The sequence below is a fragment of the Aotus nancymaae genome, unplaced genomic scaffold (genome assembly GCF_030222135.1).
Source record: "Aotus nancymaae isolate 86718 unplaced genomic scaffold, 86718_ANA_hifiasm-v0.15.2.pri h1tg000067l, whole genome shotgun sequence".
Lineage (NCBI taxonomy): Eukaryota > Metazoa > Chordata > Mammalia > Primates > Aotidae > Aotus > Aotus nancymaae.
This window is the reverse complement of record NW_026988482.1, coordinates 38,117,777-38,131,625: the sequence shown is the minus strand read 5'-3', so window position 1 is coordinate 38,131,625 and position 13,849 is coordinate 38,117,777. Positions and strand designations below refer to the sequence as shown.

At 39.8% G+C, this 13,849-nt stretch overlaps 1 protein-coding gene and 1 long non-coding RNA gene across 2 annotated transcripts in view; one reads left to right on the top strand and one right to left on the bottom strand.

Moving 5' to 3' along the window:
- LOC135270842 (uncharacterized) overlaps positions 1-13,849 on the top strand; it is a 184,209-nt gene that overhangs the window by 34,421 nt on the left and 135,939 nt on the right. The gene's annotated exons all lie outside the window — the stretch shown is intronic.
- The window catches only part of SNTN (sentan, cilia apical structure protein), a 42,295-nt gene continuing 34,468 nt past the window's right edge, over positions 6,023-13,849 (bottom strand). Inside the window, 3 exon segments of the mRNA XM_064367324.1 lie at positions 6,023-6,174; positions 7,152-7,158; positions 9,921-10,060. Coding sequence (XP_064223394.1) covers positions 6,023-6,174; positions 7,152-7,158; positions 9,921-10,060 — 299 coding nt within the window.

The window sequence follows — 13,849 nt, the reverse complement described above, 5'->3', positions numbered from 1 at the left end:
TTCCCAGCTGTTTGTACCTTCGTTAAGGAAAACCATGGGCTAGATGTAAAAACTCCATTCCCTTCTCCCAAAGGAATAATTTTCTGGAAAACTAAACTAAATGACAGAGAGAGGAAGGGAATTGTTATATTGTTAGAGCATTAAGAAAACCCATAAAACTCTTCTTGATTCTTTTGAGCTCTGGAAATATGCTGCTGCCTCTTCCTCCTCCTCATTGTACATAATAAATTTATTGTAATTAAGTATAAACTTTAAATAATGAGAGAGGCTCCTTTGATGGTTTTATCTTTATGATACTCCTGGTATCATAAAGAAGCTTAACTGCAGTATGAAATAAGCCTGTGTTGCAATCCTAGATTTGACCTGCCACTTAATGCTCTGAGATCATGGATAGGACACTCAGCTTTCTCTAAATTTCACTCTCTTTTTGTAACATAGAGAAATATCAATCTCCTAAAGCTGTATAGGGAATTAAAAAAGACCATACAGAGGGCCAGGAGCAGTGGCTCATGCCTGTAATCCCAGCATTTTGGGAGGCCAAGGCAGGTGGGTCACAAGGTCAGGAGTTTGAGACCAGCCTAGCCAATATGGTGAAACCCTGTATCTATTGAAAATACAAGAAAATTAGCCAGGCGTGGTGGTGCATGCCTGTAATCCCAGCTACTCAGGAGGAGCTGAGGCAGGAGAATTGCTTGAACCTGGCAGATGGAGGTTGCAGTGAGCCAAGATCACACCACTGCACTCCAGCCTGGGCGACAGAGCTAGACTTCATCTCAAAATAAATAAATAAATAAATAAAAGATTATATAACAATATTTGAGTGCAGTAGATGTTCTATAAAGGGCAGCTATTAATAAAGAAAATGATAGTAACCATTTGTCTAGAATCAGGAGAGTTAGAATAGATATCAGACATATGTCTAGGTACACTTTGTGCTCCTGAAATGTGTATATGCCTCCTGAAGTCCCACCGCAACTTCTGTAAGAAAATAGGCCCCTTTCTGATCTCAAAATTTTATTTGAAAGAAAAACACGAGGCCCACTTAGAAAAGGTGGAGGACTTTTACAGAGCCACCCAGCTTGTGGTGGTATGTCTGAGACTAGAGTTCAGGTCCTCTCTCTGGCCCACTTCTATAAATCAGCAATTTCTCTAGGGGCATAGATCTCCTAGCTGTATACGCTGAACACTCACTCAAAGTGGGAGAAATAAAGACCACAGATAGCCTCTAGTTAGTTACAGTTTGTGATTTGTTACCAAATAGTTAAGAAAAAATTTAAATGGTCATCGTTCTTTAGATTTAGAGTTGTGAATAAGGTACTGAGAACTTGTAACAGGAATGTGTGGTATTCCTCAAGTGTGTGGGAGTAGAAAACATTAAAAATTCCATTTTATACCATACCACCTCCTGCATTTGATTATTTAAAAATTGTACCTCCTAAAGGATTAAAGAGAAATCAGAATCTGTGTGGCCTAAACTGAAATTAGAGAAGACTAGCACAACAAATCTCTCAGGCTTGAATTCCCTGGGTCACTCTCCCCACTTGCTAATGGGCTGGCCCAACCTTTTCATATTCAGTGGAATGGTCTCCCCAAGAGATCTTCTTAGCTCTATCCATGAAGAGGTCAGCTGATGAACAGGATTGCTATTGGTTTTCTTCCAACCCTCTCCCTCTTTTTTACAAAAAACTATTAAAAGCACAAATCCTGATTTCAGAGTTGGATCCATTTTTAGATGCTAAAATAAAGAAAATTAGAGGTTCTTGGATTGGGTATGTTTTATCATGTTCAAATTGCAAGGGTGCTGCAGCTCTTATATGGGAATATTTTGGCTATATTTAATCACAGGAAAACTTCCCAGGGAGACTCAAGTTAGCTTCTTTTGTACAATGACAGTACATAAACGGTTTCACTTGGAGTAACAGACAAAATTATTCCTTCAATACACTTTTGCCGAGCCCATATCTGAGATGCAAATAACATTGTCCTTCTAGTCCAAGTTATGGATTTTGTACTAGAGATTCTTATAATTTCCTCTATCAATCACTTCCTCCCTTCCTTCTTTGAGAATCTGCCCACAGACTCTGCAAGAGTCAGTGCCCACAGTCCCTGCTGAGTGAGCATGTCAGCCTCCTCCTTGACCTCAGACGATTAGATTATAAGTCATTACTTGAACTCAGTCGATCAATGTCTCTCTCCTGGGATAAGAATTGGGCCTTCTGAGAAACTACTGAGTGTCTGATGAGCATTTAAAGAGAAAAGTCAAGTCAGTAATGGGAACATTGTGTTTAGCTTTTGTGCCAATGATCCAGAAATAATAGATTAGGAAATAGAGATAGAAGGAAAATACAGAATAATGACCACATGCAGAGGGAAACAGAGATCAGAAACCAATTCATTTGAGAGAAACTGAGAGTGAAGCCTCAATTTTGCTTTCTATTGCTGTTTTCAGTATTGTGTGGACATTCATTGCATTCTCTACCCTTTCAATCCATTATATGCGCTGTACCTTGATAAATACAACCCTCTCATTTTTCCTGTTTGTGTGTGTATATGTATATATGTGTAATTGGAATGGATTTTTTTTCTTTTCAACCAAGGGATCTCAAGACAGTTTTGCATCACAATCTCACTTGTGATGATCAGTAACATTTTCAAAATGGCAGCTTGGTTTTTAGAGTAGAGCTCATGCTCTTGGGACTAGAACCAAAAAGTAGATCGCCTATGTTCTAGTGTCTTAGCATCACACTCATTGATTTGTCTGTTACTGATGCTTCAACATGTACATGTGCTTTTGCTGTTTGCATTCTTTGCATCAGGCTAAAATAGATTCTATAATTGATATCCCTCCCAGAAAGTGTGACTTTCCATCTGGGATGGATTTTCAAAAATTCTTACTGGGAGCCCATAGAGTTGGAAGGACTCCAAGATTCTTCATCATACCATTGGTCAGGCTCTCTGGTTTCCTTCTCTGAAAGGTGTGAATATGACCTTTTCATTGGCTACCAAGGTTGCCATATTCAGCTACTTGCAACTGAGACACAAAGGGCTTTGAGGGAGAACAGCCCACAGACTTCTATTTGAGGAATGCCAAATGGTTCTCTAGGGCACAGCTGGTACTGCTATCTCTTGCACAGTGCCTGAAATGTGCACAGCTATTTTTGGTGAGTTATAATATTATTGCTCACAAGTCTAATATTAAAGCAAAATTAACAATGCCCTTGGGGAAGGCAGGAAACTCTCAAATTTGCTTAGTTGTGTGATTCACGAAAATAAAAATCTTCATGCTTCAGTTTCCTCATCTATGAGATGGTAATAATAATACTTGTCTAAGAAGATGGTAATAATAATACCTGTCTAAGAAGATTGTTGACCGGGCGTGGTGGCTCAAGCCTGTAATCCCAGCACTTTGGGAGGCCGAGGCGGGTGGATCACGAGGTCAAGAGATCGAGACCATCCTGGTCAACATGGTGAAACCCCGTCTCTACTAAAAATACAAAAAATTAGCTGGGCATGGTGGCGCGTGCCTGTAATCCCAGCTACTCAGGAGGCTGAGGCAGGAGAATTGCCTGAACCCAGGAGGTGGAGGTTGCTGTAAGCCAAGATCGCGCCATTGCACTCCAGCCTGGGTAACAAGGGCGAAACTCCGTCTCAAAAAAAAAAAAAGAATATTGTTATGGGTATTCAATGAGTTACTATTTGGGACTCCCTACAACAGTGCCTGGCACATAGTATGAGCCCTGTGTTTGTAAAAAAAAAAAAAATAATAATAATAAAAAAGCTTTTCTGTCACTCAACCTGAAACAGCTCAAAGCAAGAAGCCTTTGAAAACTGGACATACAACAAATTTTCTTTAATTCCTTTTTCTTCTTTTGTCAGACAAGTGAGTTTGAATGTTTTCATTAAACACATCTGCCTCCTATTAAAACAATGAGAGGATAAAGTCTGAGGCTTTCTTTTACATGGTCTGTAAGCTCTTGGATTTAGAATGTCTGAGGTTGGGAAGTAGGGAGGGCCAAGGTGTTGGGTTCTGGTGGATCTGGAAAACCACAGGATGAGGCAGCACTTCAGCAGAGCAAGGCTGAAGGTTTCTCTCCAGAAAGGATTTTCTTAACATAGGTTATGAGGCATACAATGTTGGGCTGGGAAGAAAATGAGAGGTCGGGGAGGGACTTGGCAAGTAATAATAATTTTACAGTGAATAAAGGTCTTTTTTTTTTTTTTTCTGGTAAAAGATTTATTTCTTCCTTCAGCGAGATGTCCATATCAGTTTGTATGGGCTTCTGCTCCAAATCGGCCTCCCTCAGGACCTTGGCTGAAGGAACAGCCTCCATGGGGCATGTTGCCAGTTATCACAGCCCAGGGAAACAGGGCAGTGAATTGAGCCCAGGCTCTCAGAGCCTCCACCTGGAAGTGGCACATTTCACTTCAGCTCAAATGTCACTGGCCAAAGGATGGACACACTCAACTGTAAGGAAGCAGAGAAGTACAGTTCTACCACACATTGTAGAATAGCTCCAACAGACCACATTTACATGTATATAAACTCGTGGAAGGTAAGGACTGTGACTCATTTCTCTTTACTTTTCTCTTGGCAACGGCCTGCAGTAGAAGTGCAGTACATGTTAGGTGACTGTGCCTGACTGTGGAGCTGAGCACGTGACTGGAACAAAATGGGAATCAAAGCCAGAAAACTATGTCTCCTCTTTCTCCTCCCCTTTCGGCACCTCTTTGCTTCTGCCAGGATTCTGACTCTGAAATTGATTGCCTGAATGATCCTGGACCATCATTTAGCTACTCAAAGCCTCAGTTCCTGCAGTTGGAAAGTGGAGACATTATTACTCCCATGTAAAGAGAGAGTAAGATGGCATCTCTGAAAGCCACATTGATTAAGTCTGTGGCTCTGGCTGTTGCCCAGTGCCCCCTCTGGGGACCTTGAGTGCCCATCGCCATATGCTGAGCTACCCTACTGAGGCCTGCTGTTCTTAGGCAAGGTCCTTTGTGAATAACAGTCTTTGTGAGAATCTATCTTAAAGGTTCAGACATTGATGTTCTCTCTCTCTCTCTCTCTGTCTCTCTCTCTGTGTGTGTGTGTATGTGTAATTTAAACTCAGTAATACAAGATGTGGTCATGGGGGTCAGTGTGGGTCTCTGGGATATGACTACTTTTACATCATAATCCCAAGGAGTTGTTGGTTACATTGTGGTCAGAGATTACAAGAATACTGGGTTTTATTGTTTTGTTAAGTCAGATTTATTTAGGTATAATTCACATGCAGTACAATTCCTCTTTTTAGTGTGCAGTTCTATGAGTCTGACACATGCATGCAGTCATGTAACCACCACCTCACAATCAAAATAGAGAACATTTCCAGCCCCCTTAAAAGTCCTTGTGCCATTTTTGGACAGCCCCATTTCCCACCCATATCCCTGGCATCCATGGACCAATTTTTTTGTTTTTTGTTTTGCTTTTTATGGAATGTCAGTAAAGCTTCTCTGACCTTTGAACTCAGATCAGGTGGTAATCTCTTTTAGCATCCTATAGCCCTTATTTTAATTCTAATTATACTGTGTATGCAATTAATTAAAAATTGTTTAATGTCCATCTCTTCTGCTACACTTCTGCAAGCATGCCTGAAGGAAGGAATTGTCTGGCCAATGCATTACTGTATCCTCAGCAGTACCATCAGGTAGATGCTCAACAAATGTTTAGTGAATAAATGAGTGACTCAGTGACTATAAGTAGAGTGCTCTAGGTCACCACTGACTCGGCAAAAGCAATTTAATATTCAGTGGTGTCAAATCTATCATATTGTAAAGCACACAGAGACCTTATCATTCAAACACTCCTGAAATGTATGCATAAATTTTTAGAGTTACATTGGATTTGAATACCAGCAAGAACCATCCTAGGCAATTACAGATGCATGACTGATATAGTCAATTATTTAAAAATAAGATGGAAACATTTTAATAACTTAACACTGTCTTTTGCCATTATTTTATACAACTTATTTAAAACTGTTTATTTCATAATTTTTACACGCTATATATTTTGTAACAGATCTGACATGAGAGTGATGCTTAAGAGCAAGATCATGAAGTCTTCAAAACCTAGCTTATCTTCTGTGTGCTCATCAAGTTCAGAAAGGATGTCTCTGTATTTTGGCTTGGTTTCTTGTCCATGTAAGAATAGAGAAATGAAAATCGAATTCATTGTATAGATGTTAGGTTTGCAGATGATAAACAATAATTAGGTGAGATAACACATAACTTCAAATACCTCCCATAAGGCCCCACCTCCAATACTGGAGATCAAATTTCAACATGAAGTTTGGAGGGGACAAACATCCAAATTATAGTAAATAATAAACATGTTATTAACAATAATAATATATCACAGTGCCACCAGTCAAATACCATGTTAAATCTTTTTATGTGTTATCTCATCTAATTATCATAGTGACCTTATTGAATATATACTACTGTTATCCTCATCCTACAGGTGCAGTATCAGAGACAGGTGATAATAAAGAAACTTGCCCCAAGCTGGGAAGCTTCTGGTGTGGAGCCAGGGTTTGTAGCCTGTCCACCTCTTGAAAGCCCATACTCTTAACTGCAAAGCTATCCTGCCTTTCTTTGAACAAACATATTATTTTTTAAAGTTTTGAAATCTTTGTGTTAGGGAAGGTATCCTCTATGGGTTCATCATCTGAGACTTAAGATTATTCAAAAATATAGAATAAAATATGCTAAAAGAAAATATGTACTTTGGAAGATGATTCAGCATTTAGTTTGATTATAAGTAAAATGTATGTTCATAGTCTTCATAAATAGACTGAAGGAAAACATCTTAATAGTATATAAATGAAGAGACTTTTTAGTTTCAAATCATAGCTTGTGAACTATCTTCCCCAGTGACATTAACAATATTGAAGTCATTTGATTCGCCATTATACTGAATCATATTTACATTTAGTTCTACCCCAAATGCTCACCCATGTGCTGGGTGTACAAAGCCATCATAGCAATGACTAAGGCACTTTGGGAATGATGCTGTATTCCTCTTATAGACTTAGACCCGTTCTAGTTTCTCAGTGCTGTTTCTCCTCAAGAGGTTACCCTATCCATGAGGGTCAAGAGGAGCTCTCTACCCTCCCCCTCCAAGAGAGCTGAATGCCACTTTGAAAGGGTCAAAATCCAAGACACAGTTAGATAAGACCACTTTACTAGCAGAATGGCACATTGTTTTCTCAGAGGTACGAGACAGGTATTGGTCTTGTTTATTTTTTTTCTGCATATTGTAAGAGCACACCATTTTCTGAGGTCCAGTCCTCCTAGGGTATGACCTGTCATCTTTTTGTATCTTCCCAGTAGCGCCTTTCAGTGCGTTGTTTTACTCTATCTGAATGGCTATAGGGTGCTAAGATCCCCAAAACCATCTTTAGCCTTATGGGAAAGGAGATAGTCCCCTTAGAACTCAGGCCTTTGCCAAAAGAACCAGCTCAGTTTATCAGGGGACACCACATGGGGATTGAGGAGAAAGCCCAGTTAGGAATGAAGTTGGCTCCTTAGCTTTGCCATTAACTCACGTGCATGCACCTGTCCTAGGGGGTCTCATGGAGTTGGGTGGTTCGGCCAAGGCAGCATTCTGACAGACATTGTAGAGAATGCCCTGGGATGAACTGTCCGCTCAAGTCTCTGAAATACAGCTCTGCTTTCCTCTCGAGCAGAGAGCAGGATTACATTGAGGCCTGGGTGTGCCTGCTGCTAGAGAGATCCAGAAATTGACTGTACTTCTAGGATTTAGCCTACACTGAGAGCTACGAGGCTGAAGGTGTCTTTCCTAATCATTGGTTTTTCATTCCTTTTCCCCTAGTGTTCTGAGAGGGGTGATGAGTTACATCAAGATGGTGCATCCACTAGTTCTTCATTTTCATATCTGTTGAAAGCTCACTGAGGATTTGCCAGGCTACTAGGTAATGGGCCTCTAGCTGGCATATAGGCCCCATTTCTTTTGGCCTTGGCTGCAGGAAAATGGTATAGCATTTATTTACCCATCCTTTCTTTAAAGACTTCCCAAAAGTTGTTATCTCTTGGTAAATTCTGTCTGATATTTCTGCCTGAAAAAGTAGCTTTTCTGAAAAAAAATTTCAGAAAAATACATGTTTAATATAGAACATTTAGAAAAAGTAAATTTAAAAAGAAGACTGTGACTGTAACCTTTTACCCCACTACTCAAAATAGCTAACCCTAATTAACATCTTTTCATTCATTTATCTGTGTATCACACTATATTCTCTCCCTTTTGAAATAACCACTCACAGGAAGTTGTACCCTTGACCCAGCTCCCCCTAGTTATACATCTTGTATAACTGTAGTGCACTAAAACCATTTATAGGTGTGTATGTATGTATATGTGTGCATAGATAGAATATTATCTTTTCAATATTTCAGAACAGACATAGGCACTTAGAGACTACCTCTATCTGCTCTCTTGCTCTACCTATCAATAAGTATTGATAGTTTAGGCTGGTCTGAGGCCCTCTTTTCCTTTTACACATTTTCTCTAGGCTGGGATTTTCCAAAGTATGAACATATATTCGTGATAGAATGTAATGCCATTTTAGGTGATGTAAGAACAAATATTTAATAAGAATTGATAGTCATTGATTTTTTTTCACTATTATCTTTTACTCTCACCCACTGAATTTACATTAAGAATAATGATAAAGTGTCCTTATAAAAATTTACTTAAGTAGAGAGACAACATGTAGGAAAAGTTCAAGGCAAATGATAACACAGTCTATAGGCAGATGTGGGGAAAATAGTGAATATGGTATTCAGTGATTGAAGTTTGAGGAATACACCCTTAAGTGAGTCAGGTTACTCCCTTTAGGCCAGTGACCGATTATATAGAGCTGACTATCATTTCTATATTTTGAACACAGATCTCTATTCTAACCTTTGAACTCATCTATCCTGTTGTCTGTTTCTCCTCTTAAATATTTCACGGACATGTTAACATTGACACATCCTAATGGAACTCACCATCTCCTCCCTACCCACATCCCACCTCAAATCTGCTTATTCTTTAGTCATTTTCTTCTCTAGGAATGGGAACACCACCATTCCTTTCATAAGTCACAAATTGGGTTGTCATCATTTGCTTTTCTGTCCTTAAACGCTCACAGTCAATTGTCAGATCTTGTTCATTCCACCTCCTAAACGTCTCTTCTATTTTTCTGCTTCTCTCCATCTTCACAGCTGTAGTCTAAGCCATCACTATCTTTCTCTTGGATTATCTCCCCACAGTTAGTTACTCCCTTTTTTCCTATTCTACCCCCAACCCCAGTCTGTTCTCTGTACTACAGCTGGTGTAATTTCTTAGACCTGGACTTAGAAACTATTCCTGGCTTCCTCTTGCCCTTGGACTATGCTTCTATAAGATTTGGCTTCTCCTCACCTCCCCAGCCTCACCTCTAACCACTTCCCACTTACCTTCCCATCTTTTCTCACCAACTGACCCTCCAGATCTCTGCTTGGAATGCCATCATTCTCACTTCCCCTTGCCTAGCTACCTCCTGCTCACTCTGCAGATCTCAGCTCTACCTTGGTTTTCCAGGAGCCGGTCTGTGACTCCCTACCTCAAGATAGTTCCTCATTTTACTCTCACTGAATGCTCTACTCTTTCACATCCTTTGACTATTTCTAATTACTTTTTTAGCATGTTTCTTTCCCCTGCTGGATTGCTGTCTTCATCACTGCATTAACTCCAGTATAGCTCACTGACTGGCATAAGGTAAGTGTTAAATAAACATTTGTTGCCTAAGACAACATGACAGGGGCCTGGAGCTGGAGTTATTCGCTCCTTGGGTCAGCTGTGAGGATTCCTCTTTCTTTACGGAAGTTAATTCTCTCACCTCTGTGAAATTCCTAAATTGGGTTTGCAGCAAATTTGTGGCAGTAGCTTTTTCAAGTTTACCATCAGAGTCAGAAGAGTTTCTGAAAATCAGAGCAGTGGTGGCAATGGCTTTTTCCAGATCTGAGCACTTCCTCAGAGCTAGGAGAGAAGAAATGTGCAACTAAGTATCCTGAGTTAGAAGTAACCCTTCCCCAGACCTGCTGTTGTATCTTTCAAGGGAACTTTAGGAAACCTTCCAAATCTTGGCCCTTTGCCTCTTATCTTGGAGCAGGATGTGGGAGTTTCTGATCCTGCATCTTTAAACAATGGAGGATGTGGGAGTTTCTGATCCTCCATCTTTAAACAGTGGAGAACAAAAGTTCCCTTAATAGCAATTAGAATTAGTAGAGTTAGAAATGAGATTTACCACCTGGTTGCCATGTGACCTTAGAAGAGTCCCTCACCTCTCTAAGCTTTGGTTTTCTGATCTGTGATTTCACCCAGTTATTCAACAAATATTGATAGAGCACCTACTATGGATGAGGCTCAGTCCTTGGTATTAGGGATACCTCACTGAATAAAATGAAATTCTGCTGTTGTGGAATTTATATTCTGTGTCAGACACAGCATCACTTCATGTCAGTATGATAAAGGAGAATGAATTCCAAAGCAAGCTCTTTGATATAATGATGGATAAGCGTTCTCTCTGACTTGTGGCCTAAAACAGAGTGATCTCCCAGCTGGTTTCTCTCAGGTAAGCTCCTTGATAGGGCAATGCTAATTCATTTCTTTGTAGCGTGTTGCAGTGAACACAGGGAAATGTACAAGGTATCATGAAGAAAATTTGTATGTTCTGTGTTCTTTTATTCACTAGTACATCCCCTAGTGTAGAACTTACAACACTTTACAGGTATTACATGTTTATCTGTCCTTTCCTTAACTAGAAAGCAGTCTCCACGGGCCAGGGATCAGACCCTTTTTCTTATTCCCAGTGACCAGCACAATTGTCTGCTACATTGTAGGTGCTAATAAATGCTGTTCAATGAGTGAATAAGAAGAAAATAAAAACAAAATCTCCCAGTTTTCAGCCCAGGAAATGTGCAATAATTACAGGTTCAAAGAATGAGGTTCAGTCAGAATAATATGATTTTAGTATTGAGTGCTTACTACATGCCTGGTATTTCCCTAAGCTACTCAGCACACAGAGGGGACAAAATCGTATGTGGCCAGGCACAGTGTCTCATGCCTATGATCCAGGCACTTTGGGAGGCTGAGACGGGACTATCGCTTGAGGCCAGGAGTTCGAGACCAGCGTGGTCAACATAGTAAGACCCTTGTCTCTATTTTTTTTTTTAATTAAAAAAACCCAGATGTGGTCTCTGCTCTCATAGATCTTATAATCTAGTGAAGAAATCAATAATAATCAAGAGTATTGCATATGTATACACATTTACTTATTTTTTATGTTGTTTGTCCCCATAGTCCTGGGGTGTAGAGCAGCAAGCGACAAGTTGTTTACAACTTGTGATGTATGAGGCAAGGAAGGTATAGAGACAGGAAAATAATTACAGAGTAGGTCTGGAGGGAAAACTACTTAGATAGGTGGTCTGGAAGGCCTCCATGAGTAGACTAATATTTAGGCTAAGAATTATAGGATGAGGAGGAGCCAGCCATGAAAAAGGTGAGGGTCAGGATAAGATTAGGAATTTGCTGAATGTTCCAGGCTGGGGAAGCCAGATATGTGAAGGCTCAAGTCAGAAGAAAACTGTCATATTTGGCAGATTTCTGAAGGAAGATAGCTGTGATGAGGGTCTAGCGGCTGGAAGGGTGTGTGTAGGCAAAAGCTAGATCATGCAGGACTCACAGGCCACATATAAAGGAATCAGGATTTTCTTCAAAGTGGAAAGAGAAGGCATTAAAGCATTTTAAGCATCTAATTTTTCAGTTAAAGGTGAGGAGGAGGGACAAAAGTGAAGACAAATGTGTGAAAGGTGGGAGTGTGTGGGTTTCTCAGTTTTTATTGTACCTCTGAGCAGTGCCCAGGTTATATATTTGGTTAAATAAAGTTAACATTGCTAAGAAGTGGCAATGAAAGTATTTGAAATCTTTGACTTCAAAGTCTGTAGAAAGATCAGCCACTTAGGAGTATCTTCTTACAAGGGCACCCCCATGTTGATTGTGGAATCCAGACATTTTTCATCCTTCTGATGAAGTTCAGGTCTGACTGCACTCTGAATGGGAACTCCATCTGGTCTAGCCAATTTCCCATTCTTTTCTCCATTTCTTTTAAAAACCAGCAGGCCTTTCCCCTGACTATAAAATAGCATATGCCCATGGTAAAAACAGAGATAGAAAATATTAAAAATAAAAGATAACAAGGAACTCTGGTTATTCTAATAACACCGATGATATTTTGTGAGGCTTTTTAGTTTCCTGTTTTTATGGTTGGATTCTTCCCTTAATAAATCGAGCATGTTGCCGCTTAATTCTTTCACTGTCTGCCTTGCAGAGTTGGGAACTGGTATGTAAAAGCATATTGTAAAGAGCTAAGTGCAACTGAAAACACAAGAGACTGCTGTTTTTCTTTTGGCATCTTTTACGGGCTCTCTTGCCTCTGGAATGGGGGTTCAGGGAAAGGCATTAAGCCAGGCTGGTTTCTGCTGCCCTCTTTGTTATTCCCTAGCTCACTGTCTGTCCTTTAATAATACTCAACTGTGTGTAGTCCCTACATACTGTATCCATTCAACAAGCATTTATTGGCAAGTATTTGTTACCAGGCTCTGTGATAGTTCTGGGGCGTAGAGCAGCAAGCGACATCAAAAGAGCAAACCCTGACTTTTTGGAGCTTGTGTTCTGGTGGGCAATAATATACATTCACACTCTACATATCAGCCACTCCTCCATGGGATGAATGCACGTGATTCCACTCACTACATTCAGATGTTAGTCTGATGAGGTAGGTCTTAGTATCAACCCCACTCTATCGATGAAGAAACAGAGATACCGAGAGGCTAAGTATAATGGCTTGCTCAAGGTCACACAACCCCTCTGGTTTCACTCCAAGATGCACATTACCTCTAGGTGGTGTTTTTTCAGGAAGCGTATTTTGCAGGACTCTTTCCCAAACCCCCAGATGTTGCTACATGTCCTTCCTTTGTGCTTCTATAATTCTTAAACATGACCTTTCATAATCTTCATACTGAAACACTCTGTCTAAAAACTATCTTCTACATCAATGCTTCCCTCTCTACCAAAAATAATTTGAGCCATAATCATAATTTTAAAATTTCTGATAAATAGCCACATTAAAAAGTAAAAAGAAACAGGTACAATTTTAATAATCTATTTGATTGAAGCCAATATAGTAAAATATTTTCATTTCAACATGTCATCAATATAAATAAATTATTGAGATATTATATTTTTTCCCTACTAAATCTCTTAAGTCTTACACATCTCAATTCAAATGAACCAGATTTCAAGTGCTTAGTATCTACATGTGGCTGGTGGCTACTATTCTGTACACCACGTTGGAGTTTATCTTCTTTGTGCACAGTTACTGCATCCAGTTACTGCCTCTTGTTTATCTTTGCATTCATTCCCAGGCCCTGGCATCTTGTCGGCCTCAGTAAATGTGTTAAATTGGGCTGATGTGAACTTCAGAACAATTCTCTGCCTCTTTTTCCTTACCTGCTCTGGAATGTGGAACACTAAATCTCCTAATTCCTTCACTATCAGTTCAGATTGAATGGTGTCGTAGAAATACCAGTCGCAATACAGCAAGATGTAAGAATCACCTCATTTTACAACTTGTCCTAATATCAGTTGTTTTTGTGAATGATGTGAAGACCTACAGGAGCGGGGTTGTTTGCTCAAGCTCACATAGGTAGTATATGTCAGAACTAAAAACTACGTCCCTGCTGTCTATGCTTTAGGCCAGTAATTTTC